General features: G+C 42.8%; 3 protein-coding genes across 5 annotated transcripts in view; all 3 read right to left on the reverse strand.

The window, feature by feature from the left end:
- LOC128412207 (zinc finger protein 420-like) overlaps positions 1-21727 on the reverse strand; it is a 378482-nt gene that overhangs the window by 320839 nt on the left and 35916 nt on the right. For 2 of the 3 annotated variants that reach the window (XM_053385067.1, XM_053385065.1), the window contains exon 3: positions 8614-8695. In XM_053385067.1, coding sequence (XP_053241042.1) covers positions 8614-8695 — 82 coding nt within the window. Of the gene's footprint in view, positions 1-8613; positions 8696-11765; positions 11835-21727 lie in introns of those variants that run through there. The other variant, XM_053385069.1, reaches the window with a different exon arrangement.
- The window catches only part of LOC128412213 (zinc finger protein 345-like), a 71571-nt gene that overhangs the window by 13875 nt on the left and 35969 nt on the right, over positions 1-21727 (reverse strand). The window contains exon 5 of the mRNA XM_053385087.1: positions 7174-7300. Coding sequence (XP_053241062.1) covers positions 7174-7300 — 127 coding nt within the window. The remainder of the gene's footprint in view (positions 1-7173; positions 7301-21727) is intronic.
- LOC128412221 (zinc finger protein 501-like) overlaps positions 19595-21727 on the reverse strand; it is a 35128-nt gene continuing 32995 nt past the window's right edge. Inside the window, exon 2 of the mRNA XM_053385098.1 lies at positions 19595-21106. Within this exon, the coding sequence (XP_053241073.1) occupies positions 19764-21106 (1343 nt within the window). The 3' untranslated portion in view covers positions 19595-19763. The remainder of the gene's footprint in view (positions 21107-21727) is intronic.

Here is a 21727-nt window from a genome sequence, read left to right on the forward strand (position 1 = left end):
TGTATCTGAGAGGAAGAAACATGTAGGAAGAATTTTTCTAGAAGCTGCTTATTCGTTTGTATATTCACAATGTGTATTTTGTGTGAATTACAGATTGAGGTTTGTGTTTCAACTCTTTCCTGATAGACACAGAGTGGTTGCAGTAACTGTTTAAGGATGTGGTAAAAGTGTCTTAGATAAAGGGGGAGAGAGATACCTGCAGATATGTTAACAAAGGTTGTAAGCAGAGAACAACTTTTGGAGTGTGTGTGTAAATTACAGTTATGTTTAGATTCTTGAATGGTCGGATGAAATGGGGGAGGATGAGGAGATTTCACCCCTCCCATATCCAAGAATCTGCTGATGTTCTCTGCTGATTCTCCAGAGAGGAGGGGCGGTTTTCTCCTCTCTACTTATTCCGCTCCAGCACCACATCAAAGTGTCAGTCAGTCAGTGTCGGAGAGAGAGAGAGAATGAGTGTTAGAGATCGTGTGTATAGATAAGGTTGCTGCTAAGAGCAGCTGCAGACACTCAGTGCAGTGCAGCATTCATTTATGCTTAGACCTATTTAGCTCTGTATATAGTTGTGTATTATAGTTGTAGTTATAGAATAAAGAAGATATTCTACAGAGCTGCTCTCCGAGTCGTTTATATGCTCTGCTAGACTCTGCTGTGTGACAACTATCTTCTTGTGGAAGTGAATCCGGTGCTCACAACTCTAAGCTGTGAGTCCACAGCACTTTGACCTGTTCCTGTGCAGAAGGTGGTCTCTGGAAGTGCTACCCAGCTCGCCTAGCCCAGTCGGGGCTGAAGTGGATGAGTCCAGTTGGTGACACTGGCTCAAGGGCGATGCTGACAACAAATTGTAAAGGACAGCTTGCTAACTGATGCTGGATTGCATCAAAATGATGCAAAGCTCTGGAGAGAAGCTCTCCTGCCTGCAAATTTTCTAGTGAACCATACTTTCACTACTGCCACTGGTGATATTCCCTACAGAATGCTTTTTGGGAAGGAACCGGATTACAGAGGTTGACACGTGTGGGGGAGTTGGGCTTTTGTTCATATCCCCAAGTCTCTGAGACGCAAAGGTGAGCCTAAAACCAGAAAGCTACGTTTCATTGGCTATCAGGGCTATTCTAGCAGGCATTATCGTTTTGCTTTGGGACGTGGCTGAGTAGTCATTTCACAAATTGCTGAATTTGCTGAACAGGATAGGTGGGAACAGGTTCATGCCAATCCTAGTATTTTAATTCCTCTCTCAGTACAGCCACAGGAGCCTCTCAGGCAGCCAGTTGCTGAGGAAAGGCTAGAAAGTGGGGGAAATTTGCCCTCAGACACTGACACTTTGGAAAGTGGCACAAGCAGTGAATGAGAGGAACAACAAAATGATGAACTGGAGGAGCAACAAGAGAAGGAAAGCCCAGTGATTATTCCTAGGAGGTCCACACGGACTACCAAGGGTATCCCTCCAGATAAATTGACTTTTGGTGCAACAAAAGGGTGTCATGTTAATTGTACAGAGCTGCAGGACTTTGCTCAAGTTCTGAAACTACCTTCTAAGGAACAAACCCAATGGTTTGACGCCATGAAAGAAGAGTTGAGATCATTCAAAGAAAATAAGGTTTACACATTAACCAAATTGCCACCAGGTGAAAAGTGAATTTCTAGCAGGTGGGTCTTTAAAAGGAAGATTCAGGTGTCTGGTGACACAAGTTTTAAAGCTAGACTGCTAGCAAAAGGTTTTGCACAAAAACCAGGAATTCACTATGGTGAGCTTTTTGCGCCCACTGCCAAGGCAGAATCAGTGAGGCTTGTTTTGTCTGTTGCAGCCGACAAGAAATTGGAAGTGAGTCATTATGATATTACTTCTGCATATCTAAATGCTCCTCTGGACTAGATGATATACATGGGACAACCCCCAGGGTTTGAGGAGGAGAATGATTTGGTGTGAAATTAGACAAAGCTGTCTATGGTCTTAAGCAAAGTGCTAAATGCTGGAACGATTGTATAAACACACAACTCAAATCTTGGATTTAAAAGTATTGCTGACCCTTGCTTATATACAAGAGGATCAGTCGACAATTACATATTGGTTTTGATCTTTGTAGATAACTTGATGGTGGCAGGTAGTTCCACAGGTAAAATTCCAAAGATAGCAAATCAGTTAGAAAAACATTTCAAACTGAAAGACCTAGGACCAATAAGTCACTATTTAGGGGTCCAAATATGCAGAGAAGCAGATGGAAGTTTCTTAATATGCCAAGAGAAAAGATTAAAGGTCTGCTTGAACAGCTAGAAATGCAGGATTGTAATACTGTGCAAACCCCTATGACTGTAGATTTTCAAAAGACTGAAAGTGATGTTTTGTTTGATCAACCAGATTTATACCAATCGGTAATGAGATCTCTTCTGTACCTGAGCCAATGGTCAAGGCCTGATATTTCATTTTGTGTAGGTATTCTAAGCAGAAAAGTGAGTAAGCGTAGTGTAAATGATTGGGCTGCTGTGAAGCGAATACTGAGATACCTGAAGGGTACACAGAGTAAGTGTATAAAATTATCTGCATCTAATTCAAGTGATTTGCAGGTGTTTGTGGACAGTGACTTCGCAAATTGTCCACCCACGAGAAAATCAACCAGCAGTCTAGTGGTCATGTTTAGAAATTCACTAATTGGTTGGAAATCCAAAAAGCAAGGTTTTGTTGCCACATCTACGTGTGAGGCAGAATTTTCTGCATTATCTGAAGCGTGTGACGAAGTCACATGGTACATCCAGGTATTAAATGATTTGGGATATGAAGTGCAACAGCCTGTGACAATCTATGAGGATAATCAAGCTGGTATCACAATCGCTAATTCAGGGAACACTTCAGCACGTGCAAAACACATGGCCACCAAATTTTGCAATGTTAAAGACTATATACAATGTAATGTGATTAAGTTGGTTTATTGTCAATCACAGGATAATTTGTCTGATTTATTTACAAAACATGTTCCCTAGGGTGCAACATGTTGAATTGATTGCAAAGCTGAATCTTGTGGACAAAGTATATGAATAAGTTAATTTTTCATGTTTATGCTTCTGCTCTCTAGGTCTTTGGGGGAGTGTCATGTGACAAAGACACATGAGAGCAGAAGCAGCAAAGCAGGCTGGGAAGTGCTAGGACTGCACAATCATTTGGGCCTGCTAAAGTCATTCAGGCCTAACTGCTAACTGTTGAGTCACTCTGACATGTGACTTAGCAGCCATTTTCTCTCTGTGTTCTCTGTAAGATTTCAGTCAGAGTCTGTCTGCCTCAGTTGTGAGCAGAGTCAGTATGTAATCTCAGTCAAACTGTTTGGAACCATGTTTTTATGAAGAAGTTCATTTTAACTCAGTAAAGCTCTTATTCTTTCACTTAAAAACTCTGCATTATTAATTTATGCTGCGCTTCAAGTTGGGTGTGTGTTCATTACCTGTGTTGCTTGTCGTTAACCAACATATTTATTATTAGATTCTGATGAGTTGTTGAATGTTGCTTTGTTTTATATACAGTAGTGGTCAAAATTGTGGAAGCCTTTTGGAAAAAAGTGTATTTCAGAGGATTGATGGCTCATAACAGACCTTTTTTTTTTTTTTGGAGTAATATTATAAAATTAAATATCAATGGAAAGATAATTTAATCAAGAATGCAATTCTACAAAGTTTGTTCAATTATCCATATTCTATAAAACATTATAGAACAATAACCAGAAAAAGGAAGCACAACTTGCTTAGGTTGACTTTTGTCAGTGTGTTACGTGATTGCTAACAAATTGGTTGGTTTTCTGTCTTCTTTCATTTAGTGAGGTTGAAAAACATAATAAAATTATAGAAATTGCAGAAAGAGTTGACTGGTCACCCAGAAAGCAATGTAAAATAGTACTATTAAGTGAACAAGGCTACAGTTATGAAGAAATTGGATGAAAGATTCGGAAAAACTTAACCAAAGCTGGCATTTCTATATTTTTGAAGAGGTATAAGGAGACTCAGTCACTACAAAATCAGACTGGTTAAGGCAGGAAAAGGTGCACAAAGGCAAGTGACGATCAAAGAATGGAGAGACTGTCCCTACATGACAGAAGAATATCATCTGGGTGTATACAAGATGACATGGCGCAATGTAATGTGAAGCTGAGTGCAAGGACTGGTCTAAGGCTAGAATTCAAAGGAAAAAGCCATTGTTATCTCTCAAGCGAAGCTTGAAAACATTAAACCCATGTTAACTGGACAGCGGAACAATGGGACAGTGTTATTTGGAGGGATGAGACCCAAATCTCCTTGCTTGGTAGTGATGGCATGAAATACGTGAGGAGAAGAATCAGAGAAGATTTACATGCTACTTGCATTACACCAACCGTGAAACACCCAGATAGTGTGATGATCTGGGGTTGTATGGCAGCAAAAGATGTGGGCAGAATTTGCGTCATTAATGGGAATGTAAATGCCCCCAAAATGGGAAGCGGGTGGCGCTGTGGTCTAAACTACAGAGCCTAGGACTTGCCAATCAGTAGGTCAGCGGTTCGAATCCCCACGACGGAGTGAGCTCCCGTTGCTCGGTCCCAGCTCCTGCCAACCTAGGAGTTCGAAAGCACGTAAAAGTGCAAGTAGATAAATAGGTACCGCTCCAGCGGGAAGGTAAACGGTGTTTTGGTGCCCTGCTCTGGTTCGCCAGAAGCGGCTTAGTCATGCTGGCCACGTGACCCGGAAGCTGCACGCCGGCTCCCTTGGCCAATAAAGTGAGATGAGTGCCACAACCCCAGAGTCGGTCACGACTGGACCTAATGGTCAGGGTTCCCTTTACCTTTAAGACCTTAAAATTCTTATCACAGAAGCTAGTGTGAAGGGCTGGGGGCTTTAAGCCTCTGCCTCTATCCAGACCAAGGGCTCTGGCCCACCTTGCATGGCTGTTGTAGGACTACAGTGTTGGACCTCCGCTGCATGAGGCAATATGCTTCCGAATGCCACTTGCTGGGAATCTCAAATGGGCATCCCATTGGGGCATCTGGTTGGTCCCTGAGATGAGACCAGGATGCTGAACTATATGGACCTTATATGGACCTATATGGATCCAGCAAGACTCTTGCATTCTTAGGTTCTTACATTGCATCAGCCTTTCAGGGCCAGGAGACCAGCTGCACACACAGATCAATCTCCTTTTTCCAGGATGCCTTTCGTCTGATCATTACTTATTTAACACCAATACTGCAGCGCCACAACCCAAGAGTTGTTCGCGACTGGACTTTAAACACCCCCCAAATACATAAACGAAAAGCTTGAGCCCAAACTGAAGTGTTCCGCAGGTGATCTTTACCCAGATACTGAAGCATTTATATTTGTTTGTTTGTTTGTTTGTTTGTTTGTTTGTTTTCTACTTCAACAAGATTCAGCTCCATGTCATGTTGCTGCTGTGTTGAAAAAGTGCTTTCAAGATAATCCCATTCCACTGCCAGAATGGCCTGGGAATAGCCAAAACTTTAACCCAATTGGAAATCTATGCAGTCGACTAAAGAAACATTTTAAACAGAGGCAACCCAGCAATAAAGCCCAATCAACAGAGGCAATAATTCAGTCTTTGTTTCACATTATTACAACTGCAGAACTAAAAACTTGATTCACTTCATGGGAAGGTGTTGTAAGGCCGTAATGAAAGCTAAAGGTTACCAATGGTTACCAAAGGTTTCATGTTTTTTCTTTATGACTGCTGTTCTAATAAATACTCCTTCATAAAAGTCATTGCATTACATTCTTCATTAAATTATCTTTCCATTGCTATATAATTTTATGGCATTATTCCACACAAAGGTGGAGTTATGAGCCATCAAACCTCAGAAATACACTTTTCATAAAAGGTTTCCACAATTTTGGCCACTAGTAGAAGTTGTTCATTTTAAAGTTAATGTTCTTTTTATCTGGAATCAGATTATTATTATTATTATTATTATTATGGGCAGCGTAGAAATAAAAATTATTATTATTACTACAGTGGTACCCGTTCTGGAAAAGCTTAATTTTGTAAACCGAGGTACCACTGTATCATCATCATCATCATCATCATCATCATCATCACTGCTACTACTACAGTGCTACCTCGCAAGACGAATGCCTCGGAAGACGAAAAACTCGCAAGTCGAAAGAGTTTTTCGTTTTTTGAGTTGCTTCGCAAGACCATTTTCCCTATGGGCTTGCTTCGCAAGACGAAAATGTCTTGCGAGTTTGTTTCCTTTTTCTTAAAACCGCTTGAAGAGGTGCAGTTGCGACTGACCGTGCTCCGCAAGACGAAAAGCATCGCAAGACGAAAAGACTCGCGGAACGAATTAATTTCGTCTTGCGAGGCACCACTGTACCTGAGATTCCATAAGCCTAGCTCTTCTCTGGGATGGATTTTGTTTGGCCCAGTCATGGCATCCCCTCCATCTCCAATGTCAGTCCTTCTTATGGCTTGGTCTCTCCCACAAACGTGAGACGACTCTGGCTGTTAATTATTTCAGATTTATTGCTAAAACAACAAACTTGGACGGAGCTCCTCTACTCATCGTCCTCCCCACAAGATGGAGTTGCCCAGACTGAGCTCCACCCCCTTCCCCAGCACGGAAGCCCCCACCTTCTCTTCCAGTATCTTTTGCGCTCAGATCCTACGAGATTTGGCAGAGAATGCTTCCTGCATTCCAATGTCTGACTCACTCCTATTGCTCTCACACAGCTGTCTGTCACTCTGTCTCTCTTTTTCTTCTCCCCTTTGTTCAGAGCTCAGATTACAGTTGCTCTCCCCCTCCTCTCTGGCTTCCGCTGCTAACTCTCCTCTCCCTAGGCCTGCTTCTTCTCTTGCTGGCAGCACCTGAGCTTCACTGCCAGTCGTCTCTTTGGTCAACCCAAGACTGACAGGAGCAAAAACAAAAACAGAAAACCTGACGCTACTTATCTTTCCTAACAATTCTGAAGCTGACATTTTAGATGGCCTGGGAAGTTCACAGCAGCTCAATCATGGTAGAAAAAGGAATAATCTGAGGAAGATTGTTCAAAGAAAAAACTCTAATTGACTCTTTATTGTAGGGATGTTAGGTTCCCAGGTGTTAGAGGGGGTGCTGTTGAGCTCTGTGAAAATATATGAGGTTGTTCACATAGAGGTATTTTTTGAAGTTCCAGCAAATACGACGATCCCACAGGGAGCCTTACCAAGAGAGGTCACAATCCCAGGATTCTCCTCCATGACGTCCTTTTGCAGAGCTCTCTGGTCAGGATCCAGGAACGCCCACTCCTTGTCTGTGAAACCAACAGCGACATTTTCAAAGCACAATGGACCCTAAAAGAAAAAGGGAAATGTCCTCCTCTGAGACAGCAGAAATATGATCTGCTACACAATGCTCTGTTGTGTCCTTCCTGTTAATTGTGGTGTTGTTTCAACAGGATTGCTTTGCTGCACATATTAATTCTGGATGCTTATTTTATTTTCCGTTTTAATTATGGGTGTTCATCTTTGTGCAAATAGGTGGTACTCCACCTTGTGTTTTCCAAGTCATTCTGCCTACACAAGCATTCCAGTTTCCCCAATGGAAGGATCCACTTTCTCCTCTCCTCCTGAGCTGTTCTGGGGAGTTCCCTCCCAATGCCCTAGAGCCAAATTCCAGGAGTTCATGGGGGCATGGAGAGGGGGAGGAATGGTGGGCAGGCCCCATTTTGCAGCCAATGGGGCTGGTTAGGTGCATCCAGGCCACTATTTGTTCTGATTTGTTCACTGCTTAGAAACCGATTTTAGCATTCAGTGATCAAACTAGAAATAAAATAAGCCTGTTTTGGATGGCCATCTGTCTTGGATGATCTAGCAGAGATTCCTGCATTGCAGGGGGTCTCCTGGCTCTGAGAGACGAGCAGGGAGGGGGGGCTTCTGGAAAAAGGAGAGGGAGACACTGGTGGCTTTTCCTTATCCTGACTCACCTCTGCCTCCCGACCTTCCTCTCCCACTCGCCTCCTTCCTCGTCTTCCTCTGATTCTGCACTGCATTCTGCCACAGAGTCTCCCAGCTCACTAAGCCCTGTAACCCCTTCAGCTTCTGACACCTCCTCTTCCCAGGCTTCTCTCTCTTCTTCCTCTGACCGTTCATCCTTGTTCCACCTCCACTCCTTGGGCTCTGAGCCATCTTCCCTTCCTGGTTCCCCGGCTGCTTCCTCCCACCATTCCTCTGTGCCCAACCAGTCCATGACATTGCTCCATCTCTCAGCCTCTGTCCCCACAAGGCAGCTTCCCCTGACCTGATCTGGTTCCACAGCTGCTGCTTCCCTTCTGCCCCCATGAAAAGACAGATCAGGAGGTCTTGCTGGCATCCTTCTGCCACCTGCAAGAGAAAATAGGTAAGCAGGATGCCAGGAGTGCCGGCTTCTTTCACAGGTGAAACAGGGCATCTCTAACTGCAGATGGGCCTTTGAGAAAGCCTTACCTGCTGAGAGCATTTGGACGTTTGTGCCCATTTCATATGTTTGTGGTGCAGAAATACATCTCCCCTCCTCTGGACCCTTCTTCCCAACTGTCTCCCACCAAAACAAGATGAAAAGAACCCTCAGATGAGTTGGAAAACCAAAAGAATGAGACCAAATGGGGAAAAACCACCTTCCTCCCTACCCAGTGGCCTCTCTCTGGTGTCCAACGGAGGCCTCTCTGCCTCACAGGAATCCAGGTCCATTTCTGCAAAGAGATCTTTTCCCTGAAAAAGAAACAAGGATTCAAAACACAGAATGGTGAGAAATATTAGAAAGAGAATGGCAAAGACTTGAAGGGTGTGAGATCTCATTCCATAGATGCTTTCTCAGAAAACGGATCATTGTGGGATGTTCTTTGTCCTGTTTGGAGCCCCTTTGGAGTATCCAGAGGAAAGTCTCTCTCACCTGCTTTCTCTCCTTCTGCCTGATTCAGGAGGCAACCTTCTGTTTGTCGTAATGAAAAGCTCTAGGAAATTCTACAAAGCAAATACATTGATCTGTTACAGAATTTGTAGGACAGCGGGGAAAATGGTCCCCTGAGCAAGCATGGATGAGTCTTGCTGGGAACCAGGGCTGGACTGCACCGCATCCCAGACCATGAGCTATCTTTTTGAAAAGAAAGAGGAGGAAGAGGAGAAGAAATATGTCTCTAGCCTTCTAGCCACGCAAAATGTGGAGGCAACTGAAGGGATTTCTGGGAGATTAAACAACCTGGTTTCTGCTGCCTTCCAGTCAATGCATGAAGTCAGAACCAACAGACAAGGGAATCGTTTGTATCTTGTGAAAAATGGATGCTTGGCTCTAGTGGGGGTCCTCACCCCGGGGTCCTCAGGAGTTGCTCCCCACCCCCACCCCCACTCCCCTGCTTCTGTCTCCTTTTCTTGCCCTTGGACTCTCTGCCGCTCTCCAGACAGACTCCTGGGGTGGGGTCTCTTTTCTTTTTTTTAAAAAAATAATATTTATTAACAGTTTAAAGACTATAAAAAAAGAAAAATAATTCAACAAAACAATACAATACAATACAAAAACACTACATAACACTGACATTAAAAACATTAAATTAATAAAATACAACATGCACAATTTAAAACACATCCATAATTTCAGTATCTTATCTTTCATTCACTTATTTCCACGACTTCCTCACACCTCCCTTTTTGTATTCCACTTCAATTAACTGTTTCAGCAAATCCTTTCCATCTTCCTCAGTTTTCTGTCCTGTAATTTATCTTAACTTATTTTAACCTTATTTTTTTCTCTTTGATACATTAAAAATCCATTTATACTTAATTCCTTATAACCTTTCTGCTAAAGCCATATAACTTCATTCCAACATTTTTCTAGCATTCATTAATTTTACAGTATTTCTGTAAATAATCTTTGAATTTTTTCCACTCTTCTTCCACCGACTCTTCTCCCTGGTCTCGGATTCTGCCAGTCATTTCCGCTAGTTCCATATAGTCCATCAACTTCATCTGCCATTCTTCCCGGGTGGGTAAATCTTGTGTCTTCCAATACTTCGCGATAAGTATTCTTGCTGCTGTTGTTGCATACATTAAAAAAGTTCTGTCCTTCTTTGGCACCAATTGGCCAACCATGCCCAGGAGAAAGGCCTCTGGTTTCTTCAGGAAGGTATATTTAAATATCTTTTTCATTTCATTATAAATCATCTCCCAGAATGTCTTAATCCTTGGGCATGTCCACGAAAGGTGAAAGAATGTACCTTCAGTCTCATTACATTTCCAACATTTATTGTCAGGTAAATTATAAATTTTTGCAAGCTTGACTGGTGTCATGTACCACCTGTAAATCATTTTCATTAAATTCTCTCTTAGAGCATTACATGCCGTAAATTTCATACCTGTGGTCCATAACAGTTCCCAGTCAGCCATCATAATGTTATGTCCAACATCTTGTGCCCATTTAATCATAGCAGATTTTACCATTTCATCCTGAGTGTTCCATTTCAACAGCAAGTTATACATTCTTGACAAGTTCTTAATTTTGGGATCTAACAATTCTGTTTCCAATTTTGACCTTTCCACCTGGAAACCAACTTTTTTGTCCGAATTATATGCCTCCATTATTTGGTAATAATGAAGCCAATCTCGCACTCTGTTTTTCAATTTCTCAAAACTCTGTAGTTTTATTCTGTCTCCATCTTGTTCTAAAATTTCCCAATATTTCAGCCATTTGGCCTCCATATTGAGTTTTTTCTGAGCCTTCGCTTCCATTGGAGACAACCATCTTGGGGTTTTATTTTCTAACAAATCCTTATATCTTATCCAAACATTAAACAGTGCTTTTCTAACAATATGATTTTTAAACGCTTTATGTGCTTTTACCTTATCATACCACAAGTATGCATGCCAACCAAATACATTGTTGAAACCTTCTAAATCCAACACATCTGTGTTTTCAAGAAGCAGCCATTCTCTCAGCCAGCAAAAAGCAGCTGATTCATAGTAAAGTTTAAGGTCTGGCAGGACAAATCCACCTCTTTCTTTAGCATCAGTTAATATCTTAAATTTTATTCGGGGAAGCAAGAAGCCCTTTTCTTTGCTCTGAGGGACAGGCATGTATCTGACCAACCCCTTAAGGGCCAAGTGGGCAGGGCCAAAACATCTTCCTTGAAATTTAGGTGGGTAATTTATTATTACTTTATTATTATCATTCTGATAGATAGCTTAACAAACACACAGCCATTGATGCCAAGGTCCCTGGAGGCTCGGTGAGTAGCAGCGCCCATTTCCGGCTGCTTTGCCAGCAACAATCCCTTTGGCACAGAGAGGATATGGTCCTGGGATGCCATGCTCTGGGTGCGAGGGGATTGCTGCAGTGGCCTCCATGTGGAGCTGCCCTGGGAGACGACTGGGAAACAGGTCCGCAATGCAGCAGCCAGACTATGGGCTGGGATCCCTCTCTTTGTTCCTGGCCTTCCTCTCCCACCTTTCCTTCCTTCCTCCCCGTTGTTCTGGGGGGGGGGGCGGCTAGTCCACCTCCTAGTCCAGTTTTGGAAAACCACTTGCATATGTTTTCTCTGTTGTGCAATGAGGCTGAGCGATGTCACACAGACTCCTTCCAGGGACTCCTTTGTTTAAAGAAGGGAGATTTTTTCAGAAAGGGGGGGGCGGAGGGCCAAATGAGTTTGGGATCCTCTGATCTCCAGGAAGGAGAGCGTGGCAGACCTGGCCCCTCCCTGATCAGGCCCCCCAGGCATCCTCCCCTGCTGCAGCCCTGGGACCCCCACTGTCTCCCCACTGCACCCTCTGGGGGGAGAGAGAGGAGACTCACCAGATCCCAGGAGGGGACAGCGAGGCAGCCCTTGCAGGAGAGACCCCAAAGCAAGGAAAGGACTGGGGAGGGAGGGGCCTTGGCTCTGGAGGACCTGCCCCCTCTTGCTTCCTGGCCTCTCTAGGAAGGCAGCTCACTTCTCTTTAACCCTTGCCAAGCCGAGTCCCTCCAGCTCAGCCCTCTCTCGCTTGGCAGAACCTCAGATTCTTATTATTTTTTATGGATTTAGGGGGGCAGCTGCCACCCTGGCTATGCCAATGCCCAGATATCCTTTTGGGGGTGAGGCTCTTGGCTGGACTCTGAGCATCTCCCTCCCTTGGCCAGAAACCAGAGGAAAAGCTTGCAGGGAAAAGGGCTTTGCAGGAGGCAAGGAAGCTCTTCCTAGAATTCCGGAGTGGAGAGATAGGAGGGGATCCCAGGGTCATCTAGTCCAACCCCCAGCAATGCAGGAATCTCAGCTAAAGCATCCATGGCAGATGGCCGTCCGATCTCTGCTTAGAAACCTCCAAGGAAGGAGAGTCCATCACCTCCCAAGGGAGACCTTTCCCCTGCCCAACTGCTCTTAGATGTCCCTCAAGGCAGCGGGTCCTGAGTTCTAGCCCTGCTGAAACAATCACACTGGCTACCAAGGAGGGACCAAGCAAATTTCAAAATAAATTAATCCTATTCTCATCATAAATGAGTAATACTTTCTCATGCATGCTTTTTAGGCTAATAAAAAAGTATGCCATTTCCCTTTCCAGAAATGATTAATTGCTAATTCAATTGACTGAAAATGGATGGTTGTTATTTTTATGTCTAGGGAAGCTTTTAATATTTGATGGACTATTGTATTTTAATATTTTGTTGGAAGCTGCCCAGAGTGGCTGGGGAAGCCAGCCAGGTGGGTGGGTATAAATATATTATTATTATTATTATTATTATTATTATTATTATTATTATTAATTGATCAGGTGAGTTTTCTCCTTTCGAAAGAGGGAGGTGGAATCTCCACGGTTGCTAATAGCATAACATTGAAAGGTTAGTGAACTATGGGGAGCCCTAGAGAATCTGCTTGGCATGCAGAATGTCCCAGTCAGTGTAGGCCAGGGGTCCTCAAACCATGTCCCGTGGGCCAAATCCAGCCTGCCAGGGTCCTGAATCTGGCCTGCACGGCCATTTCAGAACCCGCCAAGTGTCCGAGGCTGAAAGCATCTCGCCGCCCGCTCAGTCAGTCCTTGCGTCGCGCTGAGGTAAACGCCACTGACATGATGGCGGCTCTACCAATGAAAGCCCAGGGGTTTTACTCGGGGACGGAGAAGTGTTGCCTTTTGGCTTGAAGAGAGGAGTTGAGGTTCCTTACGTATACTTTAAAGATGGGAGAAGGAAGTACAGTCCTATTTCTGTGAGTGGCGCAGCGGTTTTCCACTCCTGTGATTTACATGCTCTGAAAGTTGGGATCTGTTTTGATATTTAAATTTTGAAAGGGTGGAGTGGAACCGAATATTGATCATCTTGTTAGCCTGGGGAGGGGGTCAGCATCCTTTTTCAGCCGTGGGCCGGTCCACCGTTCCTCAGACCAAGGAGCGTCTCCACCCCCTCGTCCAGCCTGGACACTGAGGTCCAACTCCGAGAGCCTTCTGGAGGTTCCCTCATTGCGAGAAGCGAGGTTACAGGGAACCAGACAGAGGGCCTTCTCGGTAGTGGCGCCCACCCTGTGGAACACCCTCCCTTCAGTATAAATAATAAATTATTATTATTATTATTATTATTATTATTATTATTATTATTATTATGTAGGGGGCCAGACTATATGGGGGGGGGATGAATGAATTCCTATGCCCCACAAATAACCCAGAGAGGCATTTTAAATAAATTTTAAATAAAAGGACACATTCTACTCATGTAAAAACACACTGATTCCCGAATTATCCACGGGCCAGATTGAGAAGACGGGCCGGATTAGTTTACCTACCCCTGGCCTGGGGAGCCACATTCTGCTTGAAGGAGACCAGGATTGGCCCCTAAGGCCTGGGGTGTCCCTCATCCCCTGCAGTAGGACTTGGAATCCAGGAGAAAACTCTTGGAATAGCCTTGCCAGGAGCTCAGAGACGGACTCACCTGTCCCCATGTCCTTCTCTTTGCAGATGTGCGGTTGCACATCCCTCCCCCAGAGGTGAGTATTGGAGAGAACCAGAGCAGGGACTCAGACCTGCCCTCCTTGCCCCCCACTCTGCCCTCTCGAATGTGGAGAAGCCCTCCCTTCGTGAGGAACTGACTTTTGCCTTTCAGCTGCTGGAGGAAGATCAGCTGTACCTGCCGGAGGTGATTCAGAACTGCCAGGCAGCTCAGCCCAGGGGGCTCCGAACCCAGAAGTGCTCCAAGCAGGAGACGGCCAAAGCCATCCTGGTGAGTGATGGGTGGTGTGGGAGACCCCATGGGGAAGTGGGGGAGGGGGGCTTTGAGGAAGGGTTTCTCCATCTGCCAGAGAGGAGGACCCTACTGTCCTAGGTTCACGTATCCTGTTTGAAAGGGGAATCATCTTAGGGACTTCCTGTGAAAATCTGGGTCAGGAATGCTGTTCCCGGAATTGACAAACACACAAGATGTAATCGGCTGTGCATTCACATAAACAATACTCTTCTATACATTCTTATCACAATATCTTGCACATAAACAACACATAAATTGCAATAATATAGATGGAAGTCCCCAGTAAATCAGTTCATTCGAAAGACCAAATGTCTGCTAGTTGCTGTTCCACATACGTTCATAAAGTCCAAATTGGAGCCTATTACAGTTCCACAGTGTTGACAAGGATTTCCGGAATAATGCCCTGTTTTGCTCTCATGGGCTCCATCCGTTGTACATATTCTAAGTAATATAAATGAATATAATGTTGTAATTCAACATATTTTAACAAATTAACAAACCTGTGATGGATAAAGTTTGTTTTACATTTGTTGTTTTAAAGGGGTCACTTAAAGAAGAGAACCTTACAGCTGCAGATTTCTGTCACCTGTAGCTAAAATCAATGCTGCGCCTGTCTATATACACTGCAAGAGTTGTTGTTCACCGAAGAAACCACTGTGTTAAAAGTTCTATTATCGTGATACTTCATATATGGCATGTACTTTTATAGCACAATTGTTTATATAATTTTAATTTGTTAAATGATCTAGTGTTCGGTCCACAGCTCTGGTCACTGCTCCCTGAGAAAAGCTCAAGAACTCTGGGCAAAGACAATGGGTAGATCACTAGCAGGATTTTTATTACTGGGAGTAGATCTCAGTCTCTTGGAAGTTCTGGCATTGTGGCTAGTTCAAGGTACTAGCACAACTTTAATTGCCACTCATCTTTTGTTGATATTAACTCATTTCCCAGTATTTTGCTATTAACATCCTAGCCGCTGTTGTTGTGTAAAGAAACACTCTTTTATTTTCATTTGGTATGCTTATTGTTAGAATATCAAATAGGAAAGCTTTGGTTTTCTTTAAAATAAATAGCTTTTTTTTTACTTTATTTTATTTTCCCTTTGGGGACATGTCCACCACTTGTGGAATAAGGTTCCCTCATTTTGTCTGCATCTGCAGCACTTATTGCTGATACTTATTTATTTTGACTGATTTGGATGGGGTCAGGTACCATCTAAAAATCAGATAGCACATGGTGAATTTTATGTCTTTTTCCATAATTCCCCCCATTTTTCATCTTGATTGGATAGCTACAATCGTGTGCCCATTTCACCATCACCTCCTTCACCTCCTAGTCCTTAAGGTTCCAGTCCAGTAACAATCTGTGTGGTTTTGATAATATCTTTGTATTATTTAATATTTAATAATAACTTTTTTAAAAATCTGCTATCTTTGAATCAAGTCCATTAATTTTTCATCTGGAAGAAAATGTTTAACTGGTAATCTATCTTTTTTACTTTTGTTTTCTTTTTATATTTTTACTTTTTTTGTATTTTTAGCATATAATAACAGTAGTAAATACCGGTATATGGAAATGTGATCATAATATTGAAATGAATAAAATGCTTAACTCGCTAAGATAATAATAGTGAAATGAATAAAATGCTTGCAGCTTCCCAAGAAAACTCAAGAAGATTCTCGCCTTTTTGGCTTTTACCTCTTCCCTTTATAACTGTGTCATTAAGTCCCAAAAGTCCTGCCCCCCACCTACAGGATATCCCTTCTACAGATGCCAACGCAGACCTCGTGACCACAAGACTATTCATTACCTGCAGTAGCAACAACAAAAGACACCAGAGTGACCACAGCTATCTCTTTCCAAAGGATATAGACTGACGGGGGGGGGGCTGACAAAGGGGGGAAAGTTGAATTGCAAGCACATTCTCTCACCTTTTAAACCTCAAGACTCTGTGCCCCAGGATTGAAAAGATATGTAAAAGATCACAATTGCCTCAAGATATGCAACTGATATTTAATTAGTATATGGTGTATTGTGTGATATTATGTAGGAATGCTAACATGTGTCTGACAGTATGTTATTTCCACAAGGGGGGGGGACACCCAATTTTTGTGTATAATTGCTTTTATGTTCAATGTATAGTGTCTTATTACCTACAGCCCTATGGAGGATTCTCATGCATTTTAAGGTTTCAAATAGATCGGGCTATTGTGTAGTCCAGTATTTAGATTAGATGAATTTAAGTGGTTAAAATGAATGTTCTGCCAAAAATGCTATTCCTCTTTCAATCAGTCCCAGTAATTGTGAAAGATTTTTCAAAATGTTTCAAAAAATGGCAGAAATAAATTTTCAGGTTTATCAGGGGAGGGGGGTTTCACGCATATTTATGGCATGGGAAAGGGAAGGTATATAAAAAAAGTTTGTATAACCATATTATTAGGAAATCACTAATGAGCATATGGGAGAGATACAGTGGTACCCCAGGTTAAGTACTTAATTTGTTCCGGAGGTCCGTTCTTAACCTGAAACTGTTCTTAACCTGAAGCACCACTTTAGCTAATGGGGCTCCTGCTGCCGCCGCGCGATTTCTGTTCTCATCCTGAAGCAAAGTTCTTAACCTGAAGCACTATTTCTGGGTTAGCGGAGTGTGTAACCTGAAGTGTATGTAACCCGAGGTACTACTGTATAAAGATAGGTTAGAACAGAAGACCCCTTGGTGGCTTTCACCACATGAAGCTTTACTGCTCAAACCACTTGGAAAGAAAGGAAAGTGGCTTACGTATGCTGACTTGTTAAAGGATCAAGAAGGAAAATGCAAACAAAGAGATTACAAGGAAATAAAAGACCACTTTCAGAGTTGGTTACGCTATCGGCAACTACATGAAATATACAAAGAAGACAATAAGAAAGGATTTAGCTACACGACATCTAGATTTCAAAAGGAAGTCGTAGAAGGGAAAGGGAAGTTGCTGAAAGGTGCATATAGTATTCTGCTAGAATGGGAAACAAAAGATGAAGAGGTGAAATCAGTCATGATTAAATGAGCACAAGATATAGGTCGTAATATAATGTTTGAAGATTGGGGAAGATTGTGGAAAACTGATTTAAAATTTAAAGACTGCTCTTTGCTGAAAGAAAATTACATGAAAATGATGTATAGATGCTATATATCACCAGTGCAGATAGGAAGAATGTATAAAACCAGCTCAAATATATGTTGGAAAGGTAAGAAAAAGAAGGGACTTTTTACCATATGCGGTGGGATTGTAATAAAATAAAAAAATTCTGGGAAATGATATACAATAAGTTGAAGAAAATGTTCCAATTAACTTTTGTAAAAAAGCCTGAAGCATTATTGTTAGGGATTGTAGGAAAAGAAGAAGAAATGCACCTTGGGCAGCAGAAAATAGGGCGTGTCCCCTACTACAGAACTGTAAGAAGGGTTCTGAGTGAAGGACACAGATTTCCACGCTTCCACCCAAAACTGCTGGGGCAACCCTGTGTCAAAGAGCATGGCTCCGGTTGCCTCCTGCAGCGTTCTCTCCCTGCATTCTGCAACTCCATTCTCCTGAGGAGAATTTGCTAGTCAACCTGTGACATATGCCTTTCTGGCAGAAGTTCTGCAACACAGACCTGGTGAACTCTCCACCGCAATCTGATTGAAAGCTCTTGACCTGCAGTGAGATCTGTTGATCTACTGCCATTATCCTGTCTTTCACCAAAGCAGCGGCCTCTCACTTGTGCTTCAGAGAGAAAATCCACCCATTTCTGGAATAATCATCCACCAGAGATAACACAAATTTGGCCCCACCCCACCTGGCAACTGGCATATGGCTCCAAAGGTCTGCATTGACTAGCTCAAAAAGTTTTGTGGTTACCCTGTCACACCTAGGATAAGAGCACGTCTGAACCTTGGCTTTCTTGAAGGCCCTGCATTCCAGGTATTTGTCACATGCCTTCATCTTGCATCCCTCAGTGCACCCTGGGACCTTCTTCACGTACCCCCAGTTGACATATGACATTCTCTGGTGCCAAATGCCATGATGGCACCCATCATGAATGGGAACCTTAGCACACTGTGCTTGTGCATCCTCAGTGGGACCTTTACCTGCAATAGGCGTTTCTAGCACAAACAGCCTGTCTTTGCACTCAACACTGACCAGTTGTTGCCCACCTCTGGAAATGGAATAAACATTATTTTCAAAACACACTTTGAATCCATCATGGACAAGAGAGGAAACAGAAAGCAAACAGCACTGCATCTCTGGAACGACATAGGCCTCAATCTCCGCCTGTAAAAAAAAAACAATAAACAGAGCCAGACATAGTTATTTGGTGCTTGGAACCATCTGCAAGAGTTACACTTCTTCCAGTTTTCACAGCCTTGCAGTTCCACAAAAAAACACTAGATGGCGATGGCATGAGGTGGTGACTGGCCCCACTGTCAATCACCCAGCTCAGCACGTAGCCCTGGTCGCAGTTTTTTCCATCTTTTTGCCTGTAATGCCTATAATGGCAGCAACTTTTTAAAAAAGTAATATTTTGAGCCCGTAGTTCAATTTCCCAGCAGCTCCCCTTGCCCACGAGAACACTTCTAGCATTTCAAATCCTCTACCTGTGGCATTGTTCAGCAGTGGGGACAGTGACCTCTTCACACCGGATGTCCATTTGGTATGGCCCTTTCCAGGTTTTTTCCTGCCCCTTGTGTTTGTCTTTCATTTGTTCTCCTATGTGTGTTGCCAGTAGAAGCCACAATTCTGTGGGTACTCTAGGTGGTGCAGAAAGTTGGCAGCTATTCCCTACACCCACAGGTCTAAGGATGGTTACAACATTAAAAAAACAACAACACAAAACACCACATTTTAAAAGGGCATTAAATGTCAATCAGCCAAGGACTGGTTTAAAAAGTGTGGATTTGCCTGGCTCCTAAATCTGTATAATGGTTTTTCCAACCTTTGTATGGATTCTTTGATGGGAAGTGTGATTCTGACTGTGACTGAAGCTCTTTCCACATTCCACACACTGATATGGTTTCTCCCCTGTATGAATTATTTGATGAGAAGTGAGACTATTGCTGTGACTAAAGCTCTTTCCGCATTTTTTTCTTGTCAGTTCCTTAACCTTAGTTTTATTACCAGCCTATACCTTCCTAATACCTTCTAACTGATTATCCCAGCTGTTTAACTGACTCCTCTTAACAGATTCTCTCACTTTCTCGCATCAAACTAGCCCAACCCACAGACTTATGCTCCCTCCTTCTCTAACTCCAGACTCACCTCTTAACAACTCTAACTCCTCCCCTTGGGTTCCTACTGGTTAATCATTTTACACTTTCATTTTACACATTTAACCCTTTCCTTATGACCCAGTATGATGTCATAAACCTAGGAAAGCAGACGCCACAGGCCTCCTTAAATATTTTATGGGGGGGGGGAGACGCCTAGGTCTTTAAACATTGGTACCTATTCCTACACCCACAGGTCTCAGGATGGTTACAAAATAAAAACACAAAACACCACATGTTCAAAAGGCATTAAATGTCAATCAGCCAAATGCCAGGTAATAAAGGTGCGGATTTCTTAGCTCCTAAAGCTGTAAAATGGTTTTTCCCACCTTTGAATGGATTCTTTTATGGGAAGTGAGTTTGGAGCTTTGACTGAAGCTCCATCCACATTCCACACACTGATAGGGTTTCTCCCCTGTATGAATTCTTTGATGGGAAGTGAGACTGGATGTCTGAGTGAAGCTCTTTCCACATTCCATGCACTGATAGGGTTTCTCCCCTGTATGAATTCTTTGATGAGAAGTGAGACTATTGCTGTGACTAAAGCTCTTTCCGCATTCCATGCACTGATAGGGTTTCTCCCCTGTATGAATTCTTTGATGAGAAGTGAGACTATTGCTGTGACTAAAGCTCTTTCCGCATTCCATGCACTGATAGGGTTTCTCCCCTGTATGAATTCTTTGATGAGAAGTGAGAATGTCCTTCTTCCTGAAGCTCTTTCCACATTCCACACACTGATAGGGTTTCTCCCCTGTATGAATTATTTTATGGGAAGTGAGACTGTGGCTGTGACTGAAGCTCTTTCCACATTCCACACACTGATAGGGTTTCGCTCCTGTATGAATTCTTTTATGGGAAGTGAGACGGTGGCTGTGACTGAAGCTCTTTCCACATTCCACACACTGATAGGGTTTCGCTCCTGTATGAATTCTTTGATGGGAAGTGAGATCGGAGCTCTGACTGAAGCTCTTTCCACATTCCACACACTGATAGGGTTTCTCCCCTGTATGAATTCTTTGATGGGAAGTGAGATGGGTGCTCTGACTGAAGCTCTTTCCACATTCCACACACTGATAGGGTTTCTCCCCTGTATGAATTCTTTGATGGCAAGTGAGATCGCAGCTCTTCCTGAAGCTCTTTCCACATTCTACACACTGATAGGGTTTCTCCCCTGTATGAATTCTCTGATGGGAAGTGAGACTGGAGTTATTCTTCAAGCTCTTTCCACATACTACGCACTGATAGGGATTCTCTCCTGTATGAATTCTCTTATGGGAAGTGAGATCGTTGCTGAATCTGAAGCTCTTTCCACATTCCACACACTGATAGGGTTTCTCCCCTGTATGAATTCTTTGATGGCAAGTGAGATGGGAGTTCTGACTGAAGCTCTTTCCACATTCCACACACTGATAGGGTTTCTCCCCTGTATGAATTCTTCGATGGGTAGTGAGTTTGGAGCTGTGACGGAAGCTTTTTCCACATTCCATGCACTGATAGAGTTTCTTTCCAATGAGATTTTGTTGATGGGAAGTGGAATGGGAGCTCTGACTACACATTTCTGCACACTCCAAATTTTTACATGGCTTGTCCTCTCTGGGGATTTTGTCATGGTCACCTTTGTTCCCTATTTCCGTTTCATCACAATCTGCAATGGAGACAAAAAGGGGTTAGAGCCTCAGGAACAAATGGAGAAGAACTGAAGGGTGTGTGCTCATTACCTGTGTTGTTTGTCATTAACCAACATATTAATTATGAGATTGTGATGTGTTGTTGAATGTTGCTTTGTTTGATATACAGTAGTGGTCAAAATTATTGAAGCTTTTTGGAAAAAAGTGTATTTCAGAGGTTTGATGGCTCATAACACCACTTCTTTTGGAGTAATATCATAAAATTATATATCAATGGGAAGATAATTTAATCAAGAATGCAATTCAACAAAGTTCATTTAATTATCCGCATTCTAGCAAATGTTATAGCCAAGTAACCAGAGAAAGAAAGCACAATTTGCTTAGGTTGTAAAACATTATAAAATTATAGAAATGGCACAAAAAGTTGACTGGTCACCCAGAAAGAGATGTAAAATTGTAGTATTAAGTGAACAAGGCTACTGTTATGAAGAAATTAGATGAAAGATTGGGAAAAACTTAACCAAAGATGGCCTTTCTATATTTTTGAAGAGGTATAAAGAGACTCAATCACTATAAAATCAGACTGGTAAAGGCAGGAAAAAGTGCACAAGGGCAGATAACGATCAAAGAATGGAGAG

This window comes from Podarcis raffonei, chromosome 4 (genome assembly GCF_027172205.1).
Source record: "Podarcis raffonei isolate rPodRaf1 chromosome 4, rPodRaf1.pri, whole genome shotgun sequence".
Classification (NCBI taxonomy): Eukaryota; Metazoa; Chordata; class Lepidosauria; order Squamata; family Lacertidae; genus Podarcis; species Podarcis raffonei.